This window comes from Crocodylus siamensis, chromosome 5 (genome assembly GCF_052110815.1).
Source record: "Crocodylus siamensis isolate JL-2025a chromosome 5, ASM5211081v1, whole genome shotgun sequence".
Lineage (NCBI taxonomy): Eukaryota > Metazoa > Chordata > Crocodylia > Crocodylidae > Crocodylus > Crocodylus siamensis.
In genome coordinates, this window is record NC_143399.1 from 44,946,263 (window position 1) to 44,974,159 (window position 27,897).

The 27,897-nt window shown below is 44.5% G+C and overlaps 2 protein-coding genes across 2 annotated transcripts in view; one reads left to right on the forward strand and one right to left on the reverse strand.

Annotated features, from left to right (window-relative positions):
- Positions 1-1,217: 1,217 nt before the first annotated feature.
- Positions 1,218-27,740, reverse strand: NTMT2 (N-terminal Xaa-Pro-Lys N-methyltransferase 2). Its single transcript, XM_090047453.1, has 4 exons — positions 27,534-27,740; positions 18,667-18,842; positions 3,321-3,570; positions 1,218-2,248 (listed from the first exon to the last, which is right to left on the reverse strand). The coding sequence occupies exons 1-4, from the start codon at positions 27,685-27,687 to the stop codon at positions 1,953-1,955; spliced, it is 876 nt and encodes a 291-aa protein (XP_089903579.1). The 5' UTR covers positions 27,688-27,740; the 3' UTR covers positions 1,218-1,952.
- The window catches only part of KIFAP3 (kinesin associated protein 3), a 155,234-nt gene continuing 142,550 nt past the window's right edge, over positions 15,214-27,897 (forward strand). Inside the window, exon 1 of the mRNA XM_090047451.1 lies at positions 15,214-15,410. Within this exon, the coding sequence (XP_089903577.1) occupies positions 15,364-15,410 (47 nt within the window). The 5' untranslated portion in view covers positions 15,214-15,363. The remainder of the gene's footprint in view (positions 15,411-27,897) is intronic.

Consider the following 27,897-nt stretch of genomic DNA (forward strand, 5'->3'; position numbering starts at 1 on the left):
ACTATTGCGTTAGGCTTTTTTTAGAACATTCTATGTGTCTCTGGGTTAATCTTCTGTCACCAGTTGACTAAAAGGGAAGACTTTGCCAATACTTTCCAGAAGCATCTGTCATCTGGCTCTTTGGTTCTAGAATCTGGTTCTCTTGCCATGTGATTTACAAGAATCTATGTCATGTAAGTTTCTGGAAGTCACATAATATTCAAGAATGGTCCCCCAAGCACCAGGGCTGTTTCCCTTAAAGCCAGAGTTAGCAGGAACTGCTCACTAAGAGCATAGTTATTGTTAAGAACTGATTGGTAAAAAACATTTTTTTACGGACTTTGAGTACTCAGAGATAATAGTAGTTCTACAACTGGCAAGTTAAAAATTATGGAAGAATGACATACAGTAAAAAATACATCTGAATGAGCACACACTCAAAGGAATACAGATGAATGTACTGGCATCAAGATATTACATAGGTTAATCTGACTCACATTAATATTCAACAGACATAACCGCACATTGGGCTACCTGGAGAAACTGTGATAGAACCATATCCCACCCGAATATGATGTTTTGTCAAAAGTGAAACATTTCACAAAACGTGGTTGAATTTATCAGAATTTCATTTAAAAAAAAAACTAAGAAAAAAGTTTTGCCAAGGTAAAAGTCTTTTGACTTGCATACTCATGATATGTTTGGTTTTGTTTAATTTCTTATTTTGAAATGATGTTTTGTTTTTAGCTTTGATTTTTGTTAAAACAAAACTTTTAAATCAAGCTGATTTTGAAGTTTTCCTTCCTAGAGACTATCCACAATATTTTTGTTCTCATTCTGAATAAAGCAACATTTTGAAACCTTGGAATCCTTCATGAAATAGATCATTCCTCACACAGCTCTATTTGAGTGTGTGTGAATGGGGCAAGATTGCATAGCCTTATGGTAAGGGCATGTGTGAGTGCTAATAACATCAAACCCAAGCTCAGCTATCTGCCATTTGCACATAAATCATAGATGTTTTGGTTTACACTAACACTCGCCACAGTTTTATGACTGTTAATTAATGCAATATTGTATTAGTTCATCTTATAGTCTCACTGTTAACACTCCATGAAATCCCATTAGCTCTGCATATGGTGGCAGACTTGTTTTGAATGTGGGAAAAAATAAACTTATGGCAGTATGAATGGTAAAAAGGCCTTTCAAGTGGTTTCTGCTGTGAACATTAGACTTTTGTTTTTAGAAGACTATTTTCTGCAACTTAATATGCACAGAAAGATTTTCACAACATTTCAGTGTGAACATGTATGTTTTTTTTATTTAAATTTCCCCATGGAACATTAAGAATCATAATATAGCAGTATCATTCTAGAGCAGGGGACCCAGGAAGTGAAACTCATTATGGAAAAAGTGAAACTAACAGCACAAGTTGTGCTGTATTAACCGATTTAGATGCACAAAAAATATACAAACAAGCAGTGTAACTGAAAACAAACATGAGACTTGCCTTAATTTTTCAATTTAAATCATTTTAAGATATCAGTAGGAACACAAGCCAAAATTTAGACCCACATTTTCAGGGATAAAATGGTTTGTATTCCAAATTGAGGCATCTTAATCTTAAAGGTCACTAATTTTCATGAAGTGCTGAGCATGCACCCTGAGGGTTCTTTGCAGTATCTCAAATTAGGCTCCTGAAAATTACTTTATTTCTTTGAAAACTCCTGGATTACTTATTTGCTAATAGATGAGTTTTTTCTCATGCCTATCTGGTTAACTAAGGAAGTCATTTTGCAGAGAGGAGGGCTTTTGAGGGAGGATATAGTATAATGCCTTGATGTCCTGACTCAGGTGCAGTTACTCTACTGATCACACTGAGACAAACTACTCCAGTTAGTGGCACACTGTTAACAAAGTAAATACTTCCTCTTGTTTCTTTCTCATTGCAAGTCCCAAGTTTTGGTCATATTTCAGGCTTCTCTGAGCCCACCCCAGGAATGGCTGAGGTCTTTTTGCATGGCCATCATCCAGACAGGAACACACTGCTCAGGGAAGCCCTCTTGCTTCTCCTCCTGCAAGATGATGAGTCCACTCTTTTCAATGAGGCTCCGGAGGATGTTTAGGTTTCGGATCACACTGCTGTCCAGTGGGTCCAGGATACAGCCCTCTCGGGCCACATTGTCCTTGAGTATGATAACACCATTATCCTTCAAGCCATTTTGGCACCGGATAAGAAACTCCAGAAGATCTCTATCTGTCAGATTTCCTAGAAGCAAAGAGACAGAAAAGGTCATGATTAACTATTTAGACAGGACCTGGCTGATCCTAGCTGAGCTGGGTCTTGATTATCTGCTTCTTCATAATCTATTCATTGAGGTAAGCAATTCTAATCATTAGAGCAGAGGACTGGAATTTATAGATTACTGTAGTCTATTCTTATTGCTGCCACACCCCTTGCTGTAAAACCCTGTTAAAATTACTCAACTACATGCCTTCAGACTTAAGTCCATATTTAGACCTCTACGTAGAAATAAACATGGATTAAAGTCAACAGAAGTCATGGATTCCCACTTCTACTTATTACAACTGCCTCCACAATGCAAAAATACTGCAAATTAAAGGAATTTTTCTTCTAGCAGCAAAAGGCAAAACAAGAATCAGTGGCTGGAAATAGAAGTGGGATAAATTCAAATTGGAAATAAGGTACAAAATTTTACCAATAACAGTAATGAACCGTTGAAACAGCTGCTCAAGGGAAATGGCAGATTCTCCATTGCCTGGTATACTTCAGTCAGGACTGGAAGATATGGTTTACACAAGCACAACTGTGGTGAGTGTTATGGGATACAGTACAGTTATAACTGAATGACATATATAAGGGAAAAGGTAAAAGCTTCTGAAAGATCTCATTTTTACCATCCTCAGTAGAGATTTGTTTTGCAACTAAATTCTCTAAAGAGTACATTTGCATGGAGCATACTCCATCCCCAAAGAGCTTCCATATACTGACCAACCAAGTAGATGCCATCCCCAAATTTATTGAGCATGCATGCCTCAGTCCAGGGCTGCAGAACCAAAGAGTCCTTTCCCAGCAATTACCTCTCTTGGCAACTGATAGCTGCTGGCATGTCAGGGCATAGACCCAAAAGGAAAAATCTCTTTCCTGTGCTCTTAATGTCACCTTCTTTGGAAACCCAAGAAGAGGCACTTTTAAATCTAGAATTTCCACATTTGGCATAACTTTGCAACCTCAATATTCTTAGAAGCTGCATTTTAATGCAATATAGCTGTAAATTATGGATATGTATTCACAGATATATGGCTAATGTTGAACTAACCTGAAACCCACTGAATCCAGATGACGTCATATCTTTGGGGGGCTGGAGTGAATTCCTGGAGACTGTAGCAATAGTACATCTCTACTTTGTCTCCTTCTCTCTGCAGATAGTTCTGGGCTGCATCCAAGAAGTTCTCCATCATATCTACCAGATCCACACTCTTGAAAACTGGCAAAAGAACATGCTTACTGACCCGGCCAATCCCAGACCCGCAGTCTAAGGCACAGTCAGTGCCAGCTTTCCCAGGTCCCTGTAAAGCATAAAAAAACTAATTGAAAGGTAGGTCTAGCACCACCTGAATGACACAAGGAATTACTAAGCAGTTTAGGCTTTTTATCCTTGAAGTCTAGTACTTGGCCTCCAGGAGCCCATTTACATGAGACACAATGGCACAGTACCAACAAGCTCATTGCTATCATGCAGAAGTGTTGCCAGGCACTAACTGTGATGCAATGCTATGGGACAGTAGTAATGAGCTACTTTTCAGTAGCTTATTGCCACTGTGCCATAGTGTTGGGAAAAAAAACTGTACAGTGATGTTACTACGCAGTAACATCAGTTACTGCACAGTCATTTAGTACTTATGCAAGTACTAAATGACCATGCAGTAACAACTGCACAGTTCACCACACGTGTAGACATGGCCCATGATTAGCAAATATTTTATTCTGACAAGGAAACTCCTTCTTATGCACATTGTCAATTTGTCAATGCCCTATGGGATCGACATAGCATTAGCAGTGATAGGCAGTCTCTCCTTTCTCTTGCTGAAATCCTATGACAGGATGCACAAGATTGGAGTCTGATGGGCAAGATTGGATTAAATCTCATGTGTAGAATTAAAAACAGTATTACCAACCATCAAATCATCCATCCACATTTTTAACTTTGATCTCCAAAAGCAGTGAGCTTCATAGATTGTCCATATTTAGATGGTTTGGCATGTAAGATATTATAGAAAGGTTGAAGGGTAAAAAGAAGGGACTTATTCAATTTATACTAAACTCAATTTTCTTAATTTGGAATGGTTCTTTAAGGTACTTGTTTCCATTATAGCGTTGCTGACTCTTTGCTGCTTTTAAGACAAGCTCTGGAGACCAGCCAACCCAGCTCAATTAGTTCATTAGTTAGGACCATGTAAGGACAACAACCAATCAGCAAGGCATTATCTGTCCAGAGGAGCGGTGTGCTGTACAGCTGCAGCAAAATGGTGGAGGGGGGCAAGCTCAATGTGTGCTCTAACATACCCATATTTACACTTCACTTGTTTACTGCGTCAGGAATCTTCTTGCATTCAATGCATTTCTTTCCTTATCTTATCGAGCATCCCAAATGGTGGGCAAACTCTGGAGCCATCCACACATCTTTCTTATCTTATTCTGAAAAAGCTTCAGTAATGCCTGTATATCATCCTTCAGTCTTCTTGCTATGTCTTGCCCTTAGTGCTAAGGTCATGACACAGCAATTAATACAAGGTTCAACTACTGTTAAATTTCCTGGGTAGAATTTACCATAAGTTCAACGCATTCTGGGGGAACAGGCCCTGAACTAACAATAAAGCTTTGGCTAACAACATTTTATTTAATCCAGGCATGATTGTGAAGAACTGAGTTAGCTAACACAATTCTGACTACAAATAACATTGACAGGATAGTAAAATCTTCAGGGTGGGTTATCTATCGTCTCCCACATTCTCCAGTTTGGCTGAACCTTTCAGCCTTTTTCCCTACTGGTCCAGTTGGACAATGCCTACTCCATACATGTCAGATCCCATGGTCCTGATCCTGCACCACGGGCTGGGTGCAATAAGCACCATTTAGCTGCATGGTGGGGAGGGCATGACCCAGCCCCAGCCCAGCACCATGCTCGGGTAAGAGGCCATGGCCCAGCCCCAATCTAGCCAGGGGTTGTAGGGAAGGAGAGGGTAAAGGGATATGGCCCATCCCAGATCCAGATGCAGGGGGAAGGGAAAGCAGCTTAACTCCAATTGACCCCATGGGGCTTGGGGTTTGCAGCAGAGCAGGGTGGCAGTGTTAACTGTCACTGCTCCTGCACCACCAGATTTCACAGCCTGTGAGGAGCCCCACAGCAATGGCTCTGAGGACTGCATCTGGCCTGTGGACCAGAGATTGAGCACCCCTGACTTATCATAGAAATACAGTGAGACATTAATTTGTGAAAAGTACAAAATATTACAACAGTTACTAAGAAATGTATGGAGCTCAGGACCTCCTGAGTCATAGACCTGTGCTCACCTCTTAGCAGCTGCCAAATTCCATACCAGAGTGGATACATGTCAATAGTGAGGAAAGTAACTCCAATATACATACAGAGATGATACCAGAAAAAGCAACCAGTGCAGTTTTCTGGGGCCTAAGGCTATAGAGGACCTCACTGCATTAAATTGGGTCATATCTACAGAATACCAGTGCAAGTCATCTAGCATGTGGATGGACAAGAAGAAAGACCCTGGCCTTAGCCTCTGACAAGGTCCCTGTAAAGTCCAGTGGTGGCACTGTATGTAGTTTACAATGTTTGGGAATGAAAGACGCTCTATAAATGTTTACTATTATCTACGAAATACATTTTTAAGTAGAAGAGTCTTTTATATGATTTCTACTGGATTTCCCTCCAAATTTCTAGAATACAACCATATAAACATGGCAATTTAAAAACACTCTTAATAGCAGCCATTTGCCCAACACAAAGATCAGCATAATCTTCTTCCAAGTTCCTAGTCTTCCCTGAAAGTTCACCTATCTCGTAGAATCCTTGTAAATTCAGTTGCTAGCTGTTCACCCCTGCACATCAACCCAAACCAACTAGTCACAAAGCTAGAATAATGCCCCACTGACTAAATACAATTAAGTCTTAACAAAGAAAACAGCATGCACTGAGTCCCCAACCTGAGAACTGTCTTTGAAGAGCTAGTATTCCAAAAAAGCATGCGGTGAGATGTTCTAAAGGAGCCGTGTCTGAATGAAGTCAATATAGGCATGCTTGAGCTCAACAGAACTAAAATTTAGATTGAAGCCAAATGGATTATTTTTCCAGGCATTAAAAAATAATTCTCAGGACAGAGATCAGGCATGAAAAATTGCAACCCCTAAGGAAATTTTATGAGAAAATAATGAGCCACTGAAAAAGGATCTTTATAATGGAAGTTATATCTCACCATTAACTTTAGCAGGAACTTCTAATCCAGCTATAAAAGAGCTCTTAGGAGCCTGCTGCTCAGTTGTAAAACAGGAATTTTAACATTGTACAGGCATCAACTGTGTGTTTGGAGCTTCCCCAGCCTAATTTATCTCTTAAAGAAAACACATTAAGGGCAAATATAAACACCTTCTCTGTTCCATTTGACTGAGGGTTGATATGAGAGCTATGGGCTACCTTCTTTGCTGCAACATCACTGCTTGTGGAGGAGATACATTCAGGAGGAATTTGGCTCTTTCTACTTATTAGATAACTGTCGGGGGGTAGCTCCAATGTCGTTGGTTCTTGCCGTAACCTCCGCCTCCCCGCGTTGGGACCATCCTCTGGGTAAACCACCAGGAACCGCTCCTTTGTAGGCTGAATGCTTCCGGACCGCTTGCCGAGACTTTGATGATCTCCTGGTTCAGTGTTGATAATCCGGCGCGTGTCAGTCCACAGGTGAGACTCCTGTGTCCTAGGGGTCCCACATTGTCAAGGGCTCCTCCACCCCTACACCCTCGCCCGTACCTCCATGACGTGAGCAACAATCTGGTCAGCCCCCTTATCATGGTATCCTGCCCGGGGCCCGTAAACCGAAAGATAAGGAAACAACTTAATACTGACAACCAGGTATTCCCCGGAGCTTGGGGCCATTCGGGCCTTTCGTGAGCCTTCCCGGTCCTTCCCCGTCTGCTGTGGGGCTAGTACCCTCTTCTGAGCCTCCGTTTAAATCCTCAGCTCGCTCGAGAGCCTTACGGGGTCCACTGGCCCCTCTCAATCTCAGTTGGGGCACTTTTACCCTCTGTAAGTGCACCTCTATTAGCGCAAGTACGGTCCTCCGGCTCCTGCCGGGTCGAGCCGCTCCAGTTGGCTCAAAACAGTCAGTGTCCGGGGTGGGCCGGTTCCTTCCTGGATCCCGAACCCCCTTGGGGATTACCCTTACCCCAAAAGGTCCTCCTGTGCCGCCAGGCTACTTGCGTCCACGCCCGGGCGCTCCCACCGGCATCCGCTCCACCGCCGCTCCCTTCCGGTCCCTCCTCCTGAGCCGCCGCCAGGGTCTCCTTTATAGTGGGCCGGGCAGCCTCATTGGCTTTCTTCTGCGTATACCTGTGGACGGTGAATGTCCCCACCCTGGCATTTTGCCCCAAGGGGCATAAAATAGATTTGTTAGCTCTGGATCATGGGGTTTTGGGGGCCGCTGGCTCCCCTCCTCCCCCACATATCCCGCCCCTCAAGACGCTACTGGGCATTACTCTTTCCTTCCTCTGTCCCTGCTCTTCATCCTTACTATCCCCTGGTGCTTCCTCTCTGCACCTTGACAAAAAATCAGCGACTGTATTATCCCTTCCTGGTTTATACGCCACCCAGAATTGAAAAGGTTGGAGGGCCAGAGCCCAACGTGTGATGCGCGCATTATCAGTCTTGGCTGTGTTCAGCCATCTTAACGGAGCATGGTCCGTGACTAATTTGAATTCACGCCCCAGGAGGTAGAATCTAAACTAATCTACTCCCCATAGGATCGCTAAGCATTCCCTTTCGATAGTAGAATACCTTTCTTCATGGTCATTGAGTCGCCGGCTGGCATAGGCTATCGGTCGCTCTGTTCCCTCTACTTCTTGAGATAACACTGCTCCCAGGGCGTAAGCTGAGGCGTCCGTCTGTAGCGTAAAAGGGAGGTCAAAGCTGGGTGTATGTAGAACTACATCCTGACACAAGGCCTTTTTTAGGTCTCCAAGTGCCTTTAGTCGTCTCTCGTTCCATTCGACGTTGCCTGCTTTGCGCCCTTTCATGATTTCAACTAGAGGGTTTGCTATCTTGGCGAACTCAGGAATGAACCTTTAATAATAGCTTGCCAGCCCGAGGAAGGCCCGCATTTGTTTCTTGGTTGTGGGAGCTACATAATCCCAGATGGTCTTTACTTTATCCATGAGGGGTTTTATGCGGCCTTGTCCAACCAAGAACCCCAGATACTTGGTTTCCCTTTTTCCTATGGCACATTTTTTTGGGTTGGCAGTTAAACCCACCTGCCTTAATTCTCGTAAAATGGCCCTGAGAGCTTTTAGGTGCTGCTCCCAAGTCTCTATATATATTACAATATCGTCAATGTAGGCCATGGCGTAGCCCTGATGAGGCGTCAGGATCCAGTCCATCAATCTTTGAAATGTGGCTGCAGCCCCATTCAGGCCGAATGGCATCCTCTTAAATTCAAACAAACCCCATGCTGTGCCAAATGCTGTTTTCGGTTGGTCTTCCTTTCTTAATGGTATTTGCCAATAGCCCTTAGATAGGTCAAGGGTAGAAATAAACTTTGGCTGCCCTAAGCATTCTACCAGTTCATTGACCTGGGGCATTGGAAATGCATCAAACTGGGACATAGCATTCAATTTTCTGAAGTCCACACACAGTCTTAAGCTCCCACCCAGTTTTTCCACTGCAACTAGTGGACTACGCCATGGGCTGCGTGAAGGAGCAATAATTCCCTGCTCTAGCATTTTTCCAAGTTCCTTTTCTATGGGCTGAAGTCTATAATAGGGAATTCGGTGCCACCTTTCCCTAGCTATCTGTCCCTCCTTGGTAATAATCTTATGTTCGACCCCTACTGCTCTTCCGGGCTGCTCGGTGAAGACATCCTTAAATTCCCTTATTAATTCCTTCAACTGGGAGAGCTGGTTATCTTGGAACTGTTTCCCTACTGATATTTGGTCCTGCGGTTTGTCGTTCTCTTTATCACTACTAGAGGGTGTTCCGGATCCGGCCGTCTCAGGGTCATGTGAGATTAACAGGCACTCTGGCTCATGCCACTCCTTTAAGAGGTTAACGTGGTATATCTGTCGCTCTTTTTTAGCCCCTGGCCGTAATATCTCATAGTCAACCAGGCCTGCCTTCTTAGTGATGGTAAAAGGTCCTTGCCACCTTGCCACAAACTTACTGGTCAAACTGGGCAATAAAACTAACACTTTTTGCCCCACCTTTAACTCTCTCGTCTTGGCCTGGCTGTCATACTTTTCTTTCTGATTGTCCTGGGCCCACTCTAAATTCTGCTGGGCCATTTCGTTCACTGCCCGTAATTGCTCCCTAAGCTTCTGTACATGTGTGGAGGCTCCCCTTCCCAGATCTGGTTCGGCCTCCTACCCTTCCTTTACTACATCCAGCAGGCTTCAAGGCCGGGGTCCGAATATCAACTCGAAAGGTGAATACCCTAATGAGGCCTGAGGAGCATCTTTGATGGCAAACAATAAGGGCGGAACCATCAAGTTCCATTTTTTTGGTTCAGCCTGCATGCATCGCCGTAGCATCCCTTTTAACGTTCCATTAAAATGTTCTACCAGGCCATTGGTCTGAGGGTGATACACAGCAGTTCTTAAATGGCGCACCCGCAGCACCTTGCATAAGGCTCCCAACACAGCTGACATAAAATTTGTTCTCTGGTCCTTTATGATCTCCTTTGGTATCCCAAACCTGGCCACCCACTTCATCAGTTCTTTGGCCACCTTGGGCCCTGTGACGGTTTTCAGTGGGATAGCTTCTGGGAAGCGGGTCACTTAATCAATCAACACCAACACGAACTGATGTCCCCCTGCACTCCGAGGCAGCGGACCAACCACATCTAATGCTACCTGAGTGAATGGTTCCCGTATCACCGGCATTGATTGCAAGGGAGCTTTTGGGGGTTTGTAGGGACTTACTCTCTGGCAGGCCGGGCAAGCCTTACAGTATCTCTGAATATCCTCATACATGTGAGGCCAGAAACACCATTGCGCAAGTCAGGCCTCTGTTTTATGTTTCCCCAGGTGTCCTCCCAGAGGGTTGTTAGGGGCTAGTCTCAGGAGGGGTTTTCGGTAGGACTGAGGTATAATTAGCTGGGCCAGTTCCTCTCCCTTAGTCCGGCCTGCCTTTATTCTATACAATAACCCTCTTCTCAGTTCTACCCTGGGTATTGGCCTTTCCTGTTCGGGGGGCCTTACCTGGACAGCGAGTCGCTCGGCTTCCATCTCCCGGAACAGCAGCAGCTCTCAGTCGCTCTCCTGGGCCTCTCAGAAGTGGCTGGTGTTTGTTAGGGCCTCCATTTCAACCTCACCTGTCTCTTCGGACACGGTTCCGGCGAGCCCGTCCCTTGAGTCCTTGTATTGCCGAAATGTGGTTATTATCTCATAGATCTCCGGCTAGTCTTGCCCTAAGATCATGGGGTACAGGATACCCTCATCTAGGACCACCGGCATTTGTCATCTGGTACCCCCTACTTGTATGTCCAGCAGCCGTCTTTCTACATACGACTTCTGCTTATGAAGGCATAGCATGTGTACACCTGGACATCATCGAGCCTGTTGCCACTCCACCAGGGAGGGGCACACCAGGGACTGGGCACAGCCTGTGTCCACTACTGCCGTGACAGGATGCCCACTGACCCACACGCGAACTTCAGGAAGGGGCTGGATTCCCTCAGTTTCGTGGTCTCCGACCCCACAATCCATCGCCTCTGTCTCTGTGGGTTCTTCTATTCCCCTCTGGTCATCGGGAGATTCTGTGCCCTTGGCCAGCTTGGGTCAAAGTCCCTGTGGGCAGTTCTTGATGAAATGCCCCTTCCGCCCACATAGGAAGGATGTTAGACTTGTGGAGCTCCCCCTTCTGTTTCCCCTGCTTTCCTTGTCTTGTCTAGTGGTGGAGACTTTTCCTTTGGTCCCACTGCTTTTGCAGCGGTCGCCCTGAGCCATATCAAATTGCTCTGCTAACCGCAGGGCTTCCCTTGACGAGGCGGGGCAATGGCTCTTCACCTACCTCTGTGTATCTTCGTCTAAGTCCGATATGAATTGTTCCATGAGGACCTGGTCACATATCTCTTCCTTTGAGGCCAACTCAGGCCTAAGCCACTTGTCCAGCTCATCCGCCAGGTGTTGCCATAAGATGCGAGGGGCTCTCGCCTCTCCCGACTTCTCCCTTCGGAGGGCCTGGCAGTGTTGCTCCGCTGTAATATCTAGCCGCCTCAAGATTTCTGACTTCACCTTGTCGTAGTCCTGTGCGTCCCCCCTGGACATTGCCCTGTATGTGGCTTGGGCTTGTCCAATCAGCAGGACTCCTAGGTAGCCAGCCCATTTTGACCTTTCCACCCCGGCTGCTAAGGCCACTTTCTCAAATGTCTCAAGGAATGCCTCTGGGTCATCTTCCCTAGACATTTTCGGCATCCTGAAATCCCATGGCCCCCTCTGAGCCCAAACCTGTTGTTGGAGCATGTGTTCTTGTATGCTTGTTTGCCTCGTGGCCTGCTGTTGTTGCTGCTGCAAAACTTGAGCCATTAAGTTCATTGTCTGCTGTAGTGACTCCGTCACCGTGATTACCTGTTGGTGCTCCATCCGGGTTCCTCAATCTCAGCTAGGAAGCCGCTGTCATTTCCCAGCCAATGCACCAGATGTCGGGGGGTGGCTCCAATGTCGTTGGTTCTTGCCGTAACCTCCGCCTCCCCGCGTTGGGACCGTCCTCTGGGTAAACCACCAGGAACCGCTCCTTTGTAGGCTGAACGCTTCCGGACCGCTGGCCACGACTTTGATGATCTCCTGGTTCAGTGTTGATAATCCGGCGTGTGTCAGTCCGCAGGCGAGACTCCTGGGTCCTAGGGGTCCCACGTTGTCGAGGGCTCCTCTGCCGCTACACCCTCGCCTGTACCTCCATGACGTGAGCAACAATCTGGTCAGCCCCCTTATCATGGTATCCTGCCCGGGGCCCATAAATCGAAAGATAAGGAAACAACTTAATACTGACAGCCAGGTATTCCCCGGAGCTTGGGGCTGTTCGGGCCTTTCACGAGCCTTCCCGGTCCTTCCCTGTCCACTGTGGGGCTAGTACCCTCTTCCGAGCCTCCATTTAACTCCTCAGCTCACTCGAGAGCCTTACGGGGTCCACTGGCCCCTCTCAATCTCAGTTGGGGCACTTTTACCCTCTGTAAGTGCACCTCTATTAGCGCAAGTATGGTCCTCCGGCTCCTGCCGGGTCGAGCCGCTCCAGCTGGCTCAAAACAGTCAGTGTCCGGGGTGGGCCGGTTCCTTCCTGGATCCCGAACCCCCATGGGGATTACCCTTACCCCAAAAGGTCCTCCCGTGCCTCCAGGCTACTTGCGTCCACGCCCGGGCGCTCCCACCGGCATCCGCTCCGCCGCCGCTCCCTTCCAGTCCCTTCTCCTGAGCCGCCACCGGCATCTCCTTTATAGTGGGCAGGGCAGCCTCATTGGCTTTCTTCTGTGCATACCTGTGGACAGTGAATGTCCCCGCCCTGGCATTTTGCCCCGAGGGGTGTAAAATAGATTTGTTAGCTCTGGATCATGGGGTTTTGGGGGCCACTGACTCCCCTCCTCCCCCACAATAACCCACTCCAACATAGCTGAAAATAGATCATGTCAGAGGTCTGTATATTATTGCTTCCTTGGCACTTCTTTGATGATTAATTCAGCAAATTATTAAGGTCAAATGATAGTACAGAGATCATTGCTATAAATATCCTGGCTTGCTTCTAGTTACATGTAGTAACTGCTGAATGTATACAAGGGCACAGAAAGATCTCACTTGCCACTAGTCACTCTACTGGTTTCAGTCTGTACAATTAGGGAGATTAATCTGTCTTTGTTTCCAAAAGTGCATGAGTCCCCATTTCCAGCTGCCGCTGGAGAGTGCCTGTTCAAAAACAGTCCTAATTAGCCAAAACATTAAACATTATTATTCATTCCTATGCTATCTACTAGGAGCTCATAGTATAGACACAGAACAAGTTTGTGCTTTTATAAGGAATCCTTTGTGAGGGCCAACACAGACAAGAAGCTGACTCAGTCCACTCTGAGATGAATTTCCATGGCAATTCAGCAGAAAGAAGAGGTTAGAACTGCCTTGGGGGCAACAGTGAAAAGCTGGAGGTAGAGCTGGTTGGAAAACAGGATATTTTTAAAAGAAAAAATTTCAATCAAATCAAAATAGCACCCTAGTACCTCATGGGAGTTTGGGTGCCATATGCCCTTGTGTAGGGCACAGCGGCACAGCAGTCAAATGCTACAACTCCCACCCAATGGATCTCACATCTTAGCCTCAAACAAGGGACATCTTTAATTAAAGCACCCCACCCCCAGAGCATGTGTAGAGTGTCTCTGAGATCTGCTCTAATTAAAGCACCCACAGTGTCTTGTGTATTCAGGGTCCCACACTTCAAAATGGCAGCAGAGGCACTTTAACTAAAGCTTGTTTGACAAACTTTAGTTAAAGTGCCCCTGCCACTGTTTTGAGGTGCAGGGACGCTGAATACATGAGACACGAAGGCTGCCCTGACATGCTGTAATTACAGCACTTTGGAGCAGTGTTCCTGCACATCTACAGTCACCCACAGGTTTTATTTGTATAGTTTGGAGAAGTATTAGACAAGCTTTTGGACACAAAGTATCCTTCCTTAGGCCCCTTGCCCTCTTAGGGTATTAAAAGAAGGCTGTGTTACACATAAGAGCAAATCAGCACAAAAATGCAAACACTAGAGGCTACAGGTTCTGGTAAGAGATAATCTTACCTGTAATGTAAAAGGAAGAGTGTTATTACCAATATCTGTAATGGCTGGTTTAGCTAGCTCTGTTTGAAGTGTTTCCTAAGCTATGCTGCAATTATAACCGATATAACAGCTATGACTATATCCATATGGACTCTGAGACAAGCTCGGGCCAAGAAATTAGCTCCTCCTATTCACATCTCATGCACACCTGAGCCCACAAATTAGGCATCACAGATACCTTACAAATGAGCCTATGAATACACATTAACACTGTATTCAGATATTCCAGATGCAGAAAGCCTGGAGGGGGGTGTACATACTGTGGCTTCAAGATGTTCAGGCTGAGCAAGCAAAATCTGTTGCAAAAGTGTTCAAGAGCTGTTGTCTCTCCTGGATTTGAGCTTCTTTCATTCATCCCTGGAGAATGTGCTAGGTGACCTAGTAGGTCTTTCACTACATTGTTTTTCACTGGTCCAATTCAAAATGCTCTGAACCTTCTAACATTGGGGATTCATATATCCCATGTATAAGCCATCCTGCCCTGCAGTTAAGACCTATCTGCATTTTAAAGTTTTGCTGGTTTAACTATGCAGGAATAATTGAAGAGGCACAATTTATCCAGTTATCTTGACATAAAAGGGTTTTTGCCAGGATAGTTTGTCCCAGATCTAGGTAGTCAAATAAGCAACACAAGGATAAATCACATACCAATTAAGTCAGTACAGGCTGTAGGGCCTGAAGCCATAAAAAAGAAGGAAGCTCACTGATAATACCATTGAACTTGGGGAAACAAGGCTCAGAGCTACCAGAGAAGTCTAAATGGACACAGCTGAGGGCCTCTTTTTTATAGCCACATGTGAAGGAAGAAAAAGGGCTGTATGGGCCAGGTCCCATTTGCATTTCTGTTACATGGTAGTTTGGAGTGTTCTTGTTAAAATACCATTGTTTTGAATCCAGGAATAATAAAATGCTATGTCTGCAATTGGATGAAAAAAGCAGTGCATCTCATGTGGCTGCACTGTAGAATGGTGGGTCAGAAGAGCCGCGGGGGAGTGGGGGCGGTGCATGCCTCCTGGACCTTATTCTGTCTGGCAAGGACTGTGAGGTTTTTCTAAATCTTTGAAGACTGAGATAGTACAGAGGCAACTTCAGAGGTGAAATGGTATGAAGGCAGTGTGAAGTGGCAAGCACAATTGAGATTTCTTGGGCTGAAGCTACAAGTGCAGCAGCCTCACTGAGGGAGTCTGAGGACCTCTCTACCCCCTCCAGAGATGCAGTCACTTCAGTGAGAGTACGTGGTAGAAGCACTGGAGCACACAGCCCTGACAGATGAGAAATGGACCTGCCAAAATGCTGGACTCTGCCAACTGTGGACAATGAACTGTGAGTAGGACATAAGCAAGGAGAGGAAGGGAGGCTTGGCTCACTAACTCATCTGTCACTCACAACTGTAAGGGGAGGACTTAGGTTAAGAGTTTTGCCAAGAAACCCTGGGGCAGGGAAAAGGTGTCACCTACTATAGTTAACTTATAAATTGTTGGTTTTCCTTAGCTAATTATGCATGTCCTCTCTCTCTCTCTCTCTCTCTCTCTCTCTCTTTCTTTTTTCCAAATAATGTTCCTGTCATTTTAAATCAGTGGTGTCCAACCTTTTTAAGTAAGAGATCACCTTTGGCATTTAAAAGCAACCCAAGATCTACCACGTGCTGCTATCGCCACCCCCCTCAACCCCTCTCCACCCCCAACAATCACTTGAGGTTTATTTCCAAGTGGGGAAGGAAGGCAGGGACGGATCAAGGCAGAGGGAGAAAAAGTTTTTTGGGATGCACCTCCCCAGCAGGTAAGTCCCACCCAGCCAAGGCCCCACTCAAGTTATGCCTGCTCCTGCCTCCATGACACTGTCCCTCAGCGCGGGGCCTCAATCTAGCCCCCTTCCCTTCCCAACGGACTGACCTGCTGGGCTGGGGTGCATGCATTCATGCATGCATATGGGCACTCAAGCCCCCCACCCCAGCCTAGGATTGACTTCAAGAGGCTCTGAGTTCTAGTACAAGAGGTTCCAAGATCTATCAGTGAATCGAGATCTACTGGTTGGTGACCACTGTTTTAAACCCTTGGTCTCAGTAGTTGTGGGCGAGGAAATGTTGCTCATCAAGGACACTGAAATGAAATATTTTTTTTACTGCCAACAAATTCTGACAAAAGTGTTACCCCCAATATAATTGCAACTACATTATGGCTTTTACTGATATAGCCAAAAATACCCCTTCCTGATATGGTTATGCTGATAATACATTTAAGAGCAAGTCAAACCAAAGACAACTTGGAGCTTGTCTTCACTTCGAAGTTAACTGATATCTTAACTCAAGCGTTTCCCACAATTTGAGTGCAGTTCACATATAAAACTCCTTAATTCAAGCATAGAAATGCTTTTAATTTAACTAGGCTGGTCTGACAAGGAAGTTATAGGCTAAAACATAAATGAGTTGGTTGTCTTCCAGCACTACCCCATAATTTCCTCCATGTGCCTGGACAGGACATGTTCTGCTATAGTTCACTGGAAAAGAATCATGGTTCTTATTGCATTAGAAATCATGGAGTGTTCCCCCGTAAGTCTTAGTGCCACATTTAAGGGAATGCAATGCTGCTGTGGACACAATCACTTGAGGTTTATTTTCAAGTGTGGCAGCCCTCAGTTGATATAGGCTAAGTTCAGAAGAATAACTTCAGTAAAGCCAAGTGAAATTATTTTTATGGATGCCAATTTTGCCAAAAAATTGAGTTTGCTGGAGATCAAACCTGTGTGTCAAATCAGGTTGAATTTGGTGAAAATGTTTTACTAAAAAGTAGGAAAAAAATGTTTAAATGCCTAAATAATGCCAAACACCCAAGTGGTAGGTGGGGGAGCAGTGACAGTTAACACTGCCACCCTGCCCTGCTGCCAAATATTTCATTTTTAACTCTTTCAATTTAACTTTTTAACTCTTCATTTAAATTTGGGGTGAGTGGAGGAAATGGGACATCCTTAAGATACTTTATCTGAGTTTAAAGAAAATATTTGAGGTTGACCCAAAGCAAAACTTCAACTTCAAAGTCTGTTGAAAAAAACCCAAAACTCTGCATTGAAGGCATATGCATACCAAACAAATGATTTAGTATCTGTGTGGGTTCAATTCACTTTGCAGTAATTAGAAAAAAATATAAACCTGCATGCAATAACCAACATGATTAGTGAACTGCACATGAACAGAGAATAGGTTCATCCAGACCTGATCAGAACTAACAAACCCTGAATGTTCCCATTTCTTTTTGTCTTGGGCTATCAGGATGTCACTGATGATAATCAATGTTCTGATAATCACATAATGTTCTGTGAGGAAAGTGTATCAAAGAGACTGGGTTAAAAATTGAAATAAGAACTCTGATCTTCAGTATTTTGTAGCTGTCAATTTGTCTCATGCATTGGATATGATTTCTCTTTGCCATGTAGAAGCACTGACACAAACCTTACTTTCTTTTTCAAGTTTCAGAGAGAACAGCAATTAACAGTGTGATATCAGCTTGCTGCTCAGAAACCCACAAATCTGTACTGTTTCCAGAAAGGGTGAAATCTTTCCCTGTGCATAGGACCAGCATAGGATTTTGTACTACTTGAGCCTCACTTATATCTTTATATCAGGACTTAATTGGGATTCCAGTGATGGGCAAGCTTTTGGCTGGCTCCAGGCACATGAATAAATTTAATCTCTTGTGAACATCCCCTTCTTGGCAGTGCTTCTAGTCTCTTTGAAGAAAAAGCAATCATTTTGGCACTTTTTTCAAGCATTGCACAGACATTGACTAATTTTTTTCCATTACATCCTTGGAGATAAGAATGAATATGATGTTAGCTTTTTATTACAGATGCAGGAACAAAGAGACAGTGCTCTCAATAATGCCCAATTTCAACAAGTTTGCATAGGGTGAAGTAAAATCTAGCATTTGGCCCACTGAGATCATGCAATTCACCCGAATCCACTCAGCAAATTCTTGGTAAAGTAGGAATTACAGCATAGGAGTTTCTGGCTTACAAGGTTATGAGCAATCGTATAGATCATACAGCTTCTCACCAAAACGTAATGATTTAAACAGAAGTCAATGTAGTGCTTTTAAAACCATACTAGGTGCTTATCCACATTGTCTAAATACCAGTATAAATGGGTTCTAAATGATTACAGTTAGGAAAGTTTAATTCTGAGCAGGTTACTCTGTATTTGCCTAATTTAGGGTTTCTTACACCTTCCTCAGAAATATTTAGAAATGGGAACTGCAAGAAGCAGTCATGACACAAGTCTAGAAGGACCATTAGCTTGATCAAGCCTATCATTTTCTGCTTTCCCAATCAGAATGGGCCTGACACCATAGTATGTACAGAAGCAAAACTCCCACCAAAGCCAGTGGTGTTTTCTGTATACCCCAGGCTAATCCTACAAAAAGAAGTAAGCCTGCACCTCCATATGGAAGTCTGGAGCTCTGTACAAGGGCAGGAAACCACATGGTCATCTTGGCAGGATCAAGTCCTAAGAAAACCATGGCACAATCCATGTAAATTGTGACAGATAGCCCTTGCTTCTTGCAAAAGATAGGATTGGATGACTCACCCCAACAAACTTCCTAAGAAATTCCCTGGAGGATTCAATGTCTATATTAGACAGCTCGATGTAATCTCCCATCATGCCCTCCTCTGTTGCTGGTACATCTCGGTAGAAATGTTTGGCTCTGGCATAGAACTGCATCTCCCCATTGATCACTTTACTGGTTAAAGCATAAAGTTTCACTGCATATAGAAAAAAATATGAGTATTATTATCATTATACACATAATTGTATGACTAGATTATTTTATCTGGGGGGAAGGAAGATTGTAAAATCTTTGAATTTACAGTAATACTGAGATTAGTAAAATTCTGATTCACAAAAAGGAGAATATTTCTTGGGGGTTCAATCCTGCAATGTATGAGAGCTCTTAACCTACATTTCAGTTATTTCAAGCCGAGGGAACTCTGCATCTCTTGGGAATGTTCATGCTGTCCAGATGTAGACCTTGTTTATGTAATTGCAGAAATACATTCCCAGATGGTTCCATTATAGATGAATGTTTCATATTTTAGAGCAAGCATTTATGCAAATTTGAGCACTGAAGTCTCTGCTACACAGTAAAGCTGTGGGTAGTATTAAAGGGTGTGCCGTGAAACTTTTTAAACTATAATGAGGCTCAGGTCTTAGAGTCTGGGGGCTTCATTCCTTCCTGCCTTGGATGTTATGTAGTCATTTAAAAATGTGTGAAGAGTGAGCTGAAGAGGAGTAAATGGTCCCATCAATACATTTAAGTAAAGCAATTGTGCTCACCCTTTTTCCCTGGCAGTGCCTGATCCAACTGTGGGCCAGATAGTAATTCTGATCCCGTGTCCAGGGCCAGCATGGTGGCCACCATCCAGCCACAAGGAGGGGTGCAGGGAGCAGTCCAGCCTGAGCCCAGCCCTGCAGCTCTATCTAGGGGCAGGATGTGACCTGGCCCCACGGGGAGGAGAAAGGGGCATGACCTGGCCACACACAGCCCCCTGGGGGAAAGGGTTCATGGTCAGGCTCCAGTCTGACCCCACAGGGGAAAGGGGGCATAGCTCAGCCTCAGGGCAGGGGGAGGAGATCGAGCATGGCCTGACCCCACAGGGGGAAAAGGGTGCATGGGGCCTGGGGTTCAGGAATTTGGCAGGGGGCAGGGTGGCTGTATTAATGGCCACCACTCCCCCGCCACCAAATTCCTGACCCTGTGGAGAGCCCTGTGGGTCAGATGCAATCACTCTGGCTGAAGGCTGAGCACCCCTGAAGTAAAGAATTCTATGACTATTCTGTAATATTGTACTTCTGTTTGGCATAGGTGCAAAGGTTAATTGCAGAGTGAATTGTAAGATTAGGCCCTAGTGGTGGTGGCAACATGTAGGGGATGCATATGGGGGTGCACGTGCACCCCCGAGAGTGCCGGTGTAGCCCCTGACTGGCTGCACTTACCACTTAGGCAATAGGTAGGCAGGGCAGGCAGGAGTGCCGGTGCCCCCCCTGCAAGCGCTGGCCGAGGAGTGGAGCACTGTGGTACTCCCAGACGTGGCCATAGCCACTTCCAGAAATGGCTGCAATGATCAGCCATCTCACGATCGGCCACAGGTTCGGGAAGATTGGCCAAGGGGGGGCCCCCCATCACTGACTGGTCGCTGGGGGGGGAACACGTGCCCCCCTGACTAAGGCAGCACCAGTTGCCCATGCCTAGTGAGCATGTGTGACACAAGAGAGGTGATTAATAAAGCAGTGATCCCCAATCAATGGCCCCTGAGACCCTCTGATACAGGTCATGGACATAAGAAATTTTGCTTCTACAGATAATATGCTTCTTCAGGTTGACAGAGCAAAGTACAACTGGCTCAGTATTGTTGTTCATGGGTAAGGCTACGATTATGTCAAAGCAGTCATGGAGGTCAATGGGACTGTTAAAATGAGGAAGCCCTCTGACTTGCATGATGCACCTTGCCACCCAGTCAGATGGAAGAACATATAGGATCAGGGGCGAGGCAGTTCAGTCAAAGATGTTGGCCTATAAGAAAGAATGGAGTCATTAGCTCTTCAAACTACCATGCCCATAAAGCAATGCATCGTAGCAGAGAAATGCAATCAGTGAAACTACTGTCTAGCTCTTGTAAGCATGCAGGAAACATGCTTCCATGACCTTTTTTCAGACCTCTGCCATGAAATTCACTAAAACTTACTGTACCAAAATTATAGCCTTACTCATTGATCAGTGAAGACTAGGAACCACTGCTGGAGAGCATCAGGATGTAAACCTTTATCTGCCATGGATCAAAAGAGGTGTAATCAGTGTCAGTGATTAAATTAAAAATTCTCATGCACCCAGGTTTGAAATTTAGATTTCCCTGTTCAATTCTGAAGCATTTGAGCTTTATATTGTTGCTACATGGTTTGCTGATGACAGGAATAATGTGTTCACAGCTGTTTCTAAAATTTGAATTCTCAATTTGGTATCTGATTAATTTCCCCTTTTCTTTCATTAAATGTCACGAGTCTTTGTTAGTTGGCCTACATTTTTAGTGGTTATTAAAAATTCACCAAAAAAGGCTTGTTTGGAAAGTAGCAATGGAAAATGCTCTTGTTCATGCTCACATGCTCTTGTTCATGTTCTTGAATGACAACCAGCCATTCTTGAATGTTACTGTAATCAAAAACCCAAATCACAAGACTGGCTATGAATAGCAAGCAAGAAGAAGGGAAAGCTGAACCTAACACTGGAACAGCTGTGGAAGAAATATCTGCAAACATTGTTTTACAGTATGTGACCTGCTCCACTGCAGATCTCCAGTGCAAATGAGGAAGTGGAAATGAACAAGTGCCAAATCCCTTTCCAGTAAGGCATTATAGGCAACAATGAAAACAGAGACCTCCCCATGGAATAAATAAATAAAATGACAGGGTAGGAACATGATGTGTTCAGCTTGTAACTGTTATGACCTTGCCTTCTATTGTATCTTTACATTACTAAGGGATTATTGCCTGTAATTTTTATCTAGGTACCATACTTTCCTCTGACCAGCTAGTGAACAGGCACTCTCATATGCTCTCCAAAGAGAGGAGCAGAGTCAGGCCACAAGCCCTGAACATAAGCGTGGAATGTGTTTATTGAGGGCAGCAGGCTCAGCAGGGAATGCAGAATGAGTGCCTGCCCATCCTCAGGGTAGGAGTGACATTACAGTGGTAAATGAGAGAGGGACAGAGGAAGTAGGATGGGGAATAATTACCACCAAAGACCACTCTGAACAGAATAGTGCTATTGGGTTACATATAAGCAGCATGCCAAGGATCTCCTTCATCCAACAAAAGCAGCATTACCAGCCCCTCTTGTCATCACCTGCTTAAGTCAACTGCTGAAAGGATACTATTAAAGCTTTAATCCATTACACATTTATGTTATGCCTGAGAAATATATACCACAAGTAAGCATTAAGCCCAGCAAGGGTCAAACCCGGGGGTTTTACACACTCCACTGATTATTTTCACATACTCAAAAGAAACATTTGACTGAAGAAAGAAAAACAAGGAAGTAGCAACCAGTCCTGTCTAAAACCGTGACTTCAGCAACTGTCAAGCCCTGGGAAATAAAAGGACCCATTGGTCATTGTTCTTTTCTTCTAGAAGTGATATCCTTTTGCCCTGAGAAGCTTCATCGTCTGTCTCTGTATGCTGTAGTCTAGCCCATGTATGAGGCTAGTCTGCAGACTCTTGGATGCCAGCTTACAAGATTCTATTGACATCCGCTCAAGGAGTTTTATTGGGCTTGTCAAGAGATGGCATTTCATGCTGTTCTGCTGGACGGAAGGGAGTGAAGTGAACAGACTGCTTGTATTGTAGTGCTGGGAACTGTGGGCCATAAGTGGTATAAATTACTGTTGTTCAGAGCAACAATAACTTCCCCTACTCAAACTTCACCCCTGTCAAGATATCACAAGAGAGCAATGCTACTCGGAATCTGGGATCTGTGGTCAGGACCTAGTTTTTTCATGAGCCCTCAGCTACATGCCGTCTATTGGTTTATCTCACCATAAGCAAGATGGTAGGATTTGGCGGGTTTGTTTATGCATCTGTAAGTGAGCCTGCTGCCCTTGGCAGCCTGACTTTGGCCAAAGCTCTTCCAGCCCTTTTGAAATGCAGAGAGAGTTCTTGCTCACACAAACAAACTAACACACCAAACCGATGATCCTTCTCCAGGTAGTAAGCAGGGCCCTCTCCCTGGCCCTTCTTAGCACAATGCTTATCTTTCAGTCCCTCTCCTGCTTGTGGACCATTCCTTTCCCCTAGTTCAAGCTCCCTGCTTTCCCTCTGGGGTTTTTAACTGCCTGTAGGTACTCCTTGAGTAGCTATTCACCCACAGCTGGGCCTCTACTACAGGCTTTCTGCCACCTCTTAAAGGACCAGGCTGTCCTGGTACAGCATCCAGTTCAATCATGGATGGTTTCACATAAGTCCTCTGTCTCTCTCCACATATGAAAAGGAAGAGTCTCATGTTTCCAATCAGGCCACATTGTTATTCACTACTGACTGGAAAGGAACAAAAGAAACATATTTATTGATCCAAAGTTTAATTGCAATGTATTTATAAGATGGGTTGCAGTATCCAAGCTAGAATGCAATGCCCCATAGCTGCAGAGAGATTTTAAGGGCAGTTACTCACACGTAACGTTTTCAAGAGTAAATGGCTTCCCATGAAGCCATGCTGCTGCTTTTAAAGAAATGTTTTTAATAAAGCAAGAAATAGCATGTTTCTGTACATTCTTGGTCTTTTAGTTGAACCTGCTGGCAAGAACTCTAAGAGGCAATACTTAGGATGGACCCACTAGAAAGCAGACTGAGACCAGAAATTCATTTTGTAAAGGTTACCAAACAGTCATCAGATGGTAGCAATTTTCAGTCACTACAAACTTGGTTTGGATGCAAAGCAGTGACCTAGAGGCAAATGCCAGTCCCCTGGGCCAGACAATGAACACTTACCTAAACCCTTTTCCTCTGCAAAGTCCAAAATGTCAGCCCTATGATTTTCTTGTGTGTCAACTCAGGGTTTTGTTTCTCAGGTTTCCAAAGCAACCTTCTCCTGTTCAAAGCCACTAGAGAAATGGTAACACCCGATGAGGGTGATCAAATTCAACCTTGTTCTCAGTTATAATATCTCATATTTCTTATTTGTGGGGTTCACTCATCCAAAATTGCTTGTGGGAATGGAAGTTGCAAATATTTTTTAAGAGTTCAATTTTGAACTTGTTTTTGTGGCTCCAGGTGACTTTGCAAGGCACTGATTGGGTTCCATTATGAGCATACTCCTGAGTACCCCATAGAGAAAGCAGCCTCTGACTGATTCCTTATGCATCAATTTAAAGCCACATTTTTCAGCTGAGGACATGAAACAATAAACTCTGACACTTATCGTACCAGAGTTGATTGCTTCCCAGGGGCTGAATTTACATGGGTGTCTAGAAACACAGCATGTTGAGCCAGGTTGTGGCAGCCCTGGCTGGCAGGGGGCTCTGAGGGTCAACCTTCCAGCCTGGCACTGCTCCACCCCAGCACAACATGCTGCAGAGTGGCTGGCTGGACCACAAGAGTGCTCCAGTGTAGGGCTAGCCAGCAGGCAGTACCCTCATGCCACAGCCAACTCCTCCAGCATCTACACGTGTTGTTGTAGAGTAAAAAACTCTGCAGCAGGATACTACTTGTATTTGTAAATACTATCCTGCTGCAGAGTGAATTAGTTTACTCCTGCCTAATAGCACTGCATATGTAGATGAGAGATATTTACTGTGGAACTAATTAGTCAACTCTACAGTAAATGCCTTGTGTAGATGCAACCCTAAGGTAGAATTCATCCCACAACCAGGGCCAGCCTAAGGCATATGGACCAGTTAATTCACACTTAAGGCCTGTTTTATGTAAAGGTGAACTTTGTCCCCATTGAACAAGAGTTTAGATTTGGACATGGGTTTGAATTACACTTTGACTCCTGGTGGGGGTCTGCAAAAAAAACTGGGCTCCCCATCATGATGCCCTAATAGAATTGGAGAGCCCCCAAGTAATGATTTTCAAATCTTACAGAGGAGCTCTCAGCTCTTATGGGGGCTCAGCCCCCATAAGCTCCCCCATAATTCAAACCCTGGACAATATGGGGCTCAAGAGCCAAACATTTAGCCATATAAATTGACTGGACTTTGTCTGGTTTTTTTTACAAGAGATCTCACTTCATCATCAGTTACTAAGTACACACTTATGTACACTACAGGCATAATTTTCAGCATCTGAGTAGTTACACTGAAATCCATGAGACTGCTCTTGGAATTAAAGTTAGCATTTACTTATAAATGCATTGCTAGACTGAAGCTTTTATTCACTCACATATTGGATTTATAAAGAAAAATATGTTACTTTGTCTGTAAAATGACATGTTTATATCAATGGCCTTGATACCAGATGTGCATAGCTCATATGTAAGTTCTGAGAAGCTTAGTATAGAACTCATAGCTCAGTGCTAGTGGGGCTAGTATATCTGGATGTCACCCTTGGAGCTTAACAATGTTAGGTTGAGCCTAGACCTTAATGGAAACTACTTGTGATTAAATTTAAACACAATCATAATTGCTTTGCTGAATCAAGATCCTAGCTCTGTTATGTGACGATAGGGATTAAGAGGATACACTAAGAAACCAACCTTTGCAGGTGTTGTGACTCAGCCTTCTAAAATTTACATATGATACTGTTACTGCTGTCTTTCCTGCCATTTCATTCATTTTTGCTCCCCACTAAACTAAATATGAATGCTGCATGCCCCTGGAGGCTGGGGGGGGGGGCACAGCAAACTCTCACAGGCTGTATCGGTGCTGTTGGCAGTGGGAGCATGGCGGCAGCAAGAGGTAAGCTCCCAGGCAGCCGCAGCACTGTCGGCGGTGGGTGGGAGGGGCAGGGGTGGTGAGCACTGACCAGCAGTCGACAACCACCTGCAGACACCGCCAGCAGTAGCAGCAGCGGCCAGTGGTGATCAGGGCGGTGTCAGCAGCGTGATGGGGGTGATGAGCAGTTACTGCCCAGAGGTGCCACCAGCAGTGTCAGAGGCACTTTTTGCAGGGGGTGCACCGCCAATCTCAGGGGGCGCACGTGCACCCACGTGCACCCCCTATATGTCACCAGTGAAACTAAACTTGAAATGATAATGCTGTCTGGACATTTAGACTTGCCCCATTTTACTGACATCACTGCCCTTTCTCCCCACACGTAAGAGACCATAACAAGGGGCAGTAACTAAACTGGACATGCTGACAAGACACTCATGCAGTGCAAAGGTTGTAGAGAAGAAGAGAAGGAATGATTCAAGATCTGTCTGAGAATGAGAGAGTAAGATGTAAAAGAAAAAATACGTGACTTGTTTATAGCCTTTAAGTATGTAGGCGAGGTCAAGATACCTATCAGACCAAGACATAACAAGACCCGGTGCCTAGAAGTTAAAGCTTGGATAGATTTGGACCAGAAATACCCTTAAGACAGTTTTTTAACAGTGATAGTGGGTGAACCCTTGGAACAACTTACCATGTTGTTGTTTGAGACTTTCAGCCTGGTGGATTCATAGTCATTTGGAGCTCTTACATCAGGATTTGATACACTTTTGCCTGTCCAAAGATACATTGTTGTCTGACCCCAAATTACAGCCTTCATGCAGCAACTTGTTGTGGAATTCTCTGCCCTGTGTTATGCAAGAGGTCAGACGAGATCATCCTAAAAGCCTTGTTGAGCCTTAAAATTAAGGTGCTAACATTTTCATGAACTTCTGGGGATTATGGAAGCCAATAACTAAGAAAATCTTTCTTTCTTTCCTTCTTTTTACCCCTTTTCTCAGTAACTGGGTTGGAGAGAATTTACCTTCCGTGGTAGCCTCCAGATGATTTCAAATTTTCCTTGTATTTTTATAGAAATGTTGCAAAACACAAAATTGGTTCCATTCTGTAAGAGATGTTTAAATCCCTGGATCTTCAGCAAAATTTGCACTGGTATGAAAGGCAATTGCATATGATCAGCTAATGTGATCTACTGCCCTAAAAGTTTCTCTGAATGTGAACAAAGCCTTCAAGATTATCCTGTATTGAACAATCTGGCCAGCGTGGCAGACAAGATGGGACCTAACAGCTTCTTTTCACCTCTAGGTCCTATGGTTCTAACATTCGGTATACTCAGCAGAATGCAATCAGGAAAGTGACTGTCCAAAACAATACATGGTTTCTTTTTGATGCTTTGTTCTGAGAAGATTTGTGGCTTGTGAGAAGTCAGAGCCAGGTTTTCAATAGACCTTAAATCCTATTTCTGTGCCTACAATATATATGACTCAATATTTTATATCCAGCAGCTCCCCACTGGAATTTGGCCACAAATGAACTCTTTCAGAAGTATTTTCAGACCAAGTCAATAACTGTACTACGTGACTTACTGAAGAGATTTGTGATTACAGAATGTAGGTGAAAAATCACCTCCATCTTTCTTCAGCACTTTTGCACCCTCAGAAGAATCACTTATGTACAAGCTATTGATTTATTAAAAGACAACAAATCGGGACATCAGAGAACCAGAAATCAAGGCTTCATGTTCCTAATACAGCTTTTCACCATTGAACTCCTAGCAGCTCAATACATTTTTAAGGGTAGCAAAAGAAGTAGCACCTGAAACCTAAATTTATCTCCTCCATCCATCTGACCACTCTATGCTGCCATTATGGCAATGATGTATAAAAAACTGTGCCACATCAATGGATGCTGAAGAATAAAACTGACTCTGGGATTTATATAGCTCTTCAGTATCTCTGATAGGACTTAACAAAGCAATTATTTACTATAATTCGCACAATGCCTTCAGAACTGGACATGCACACTCATGTTACTCACCCAGGGAAAGCTTCTCCAGCAGATAGAGGTAACTCTGGAAGAAGTCAGTCTGAATAGCCTTGTGCAAGACAAAAGACATGCTGTGTCGACACAGTTCTTCATCTGTCTTGTGCCAGCGTGACTTAAAAGCTAAATGTGCTCCCATATACTCCATGATAATGATAAGTTTTGCAAGAGGGGGAGTTGGCTGGATGGTGCTCTGAGCAGGAACTGTCCTTCAAAAGAGGCTGAGAGTGTGTAATTTAAACGGCAGCAGCCCTCTGTCATTCTATATTGGGGTTTGTGTAGGGGAATGGAGGAGGGAGAAGTGCTGTCTTCTGGCACTTGCTGAGAATAATCTCTGGAGTGTCATGCTCCTAGCTAG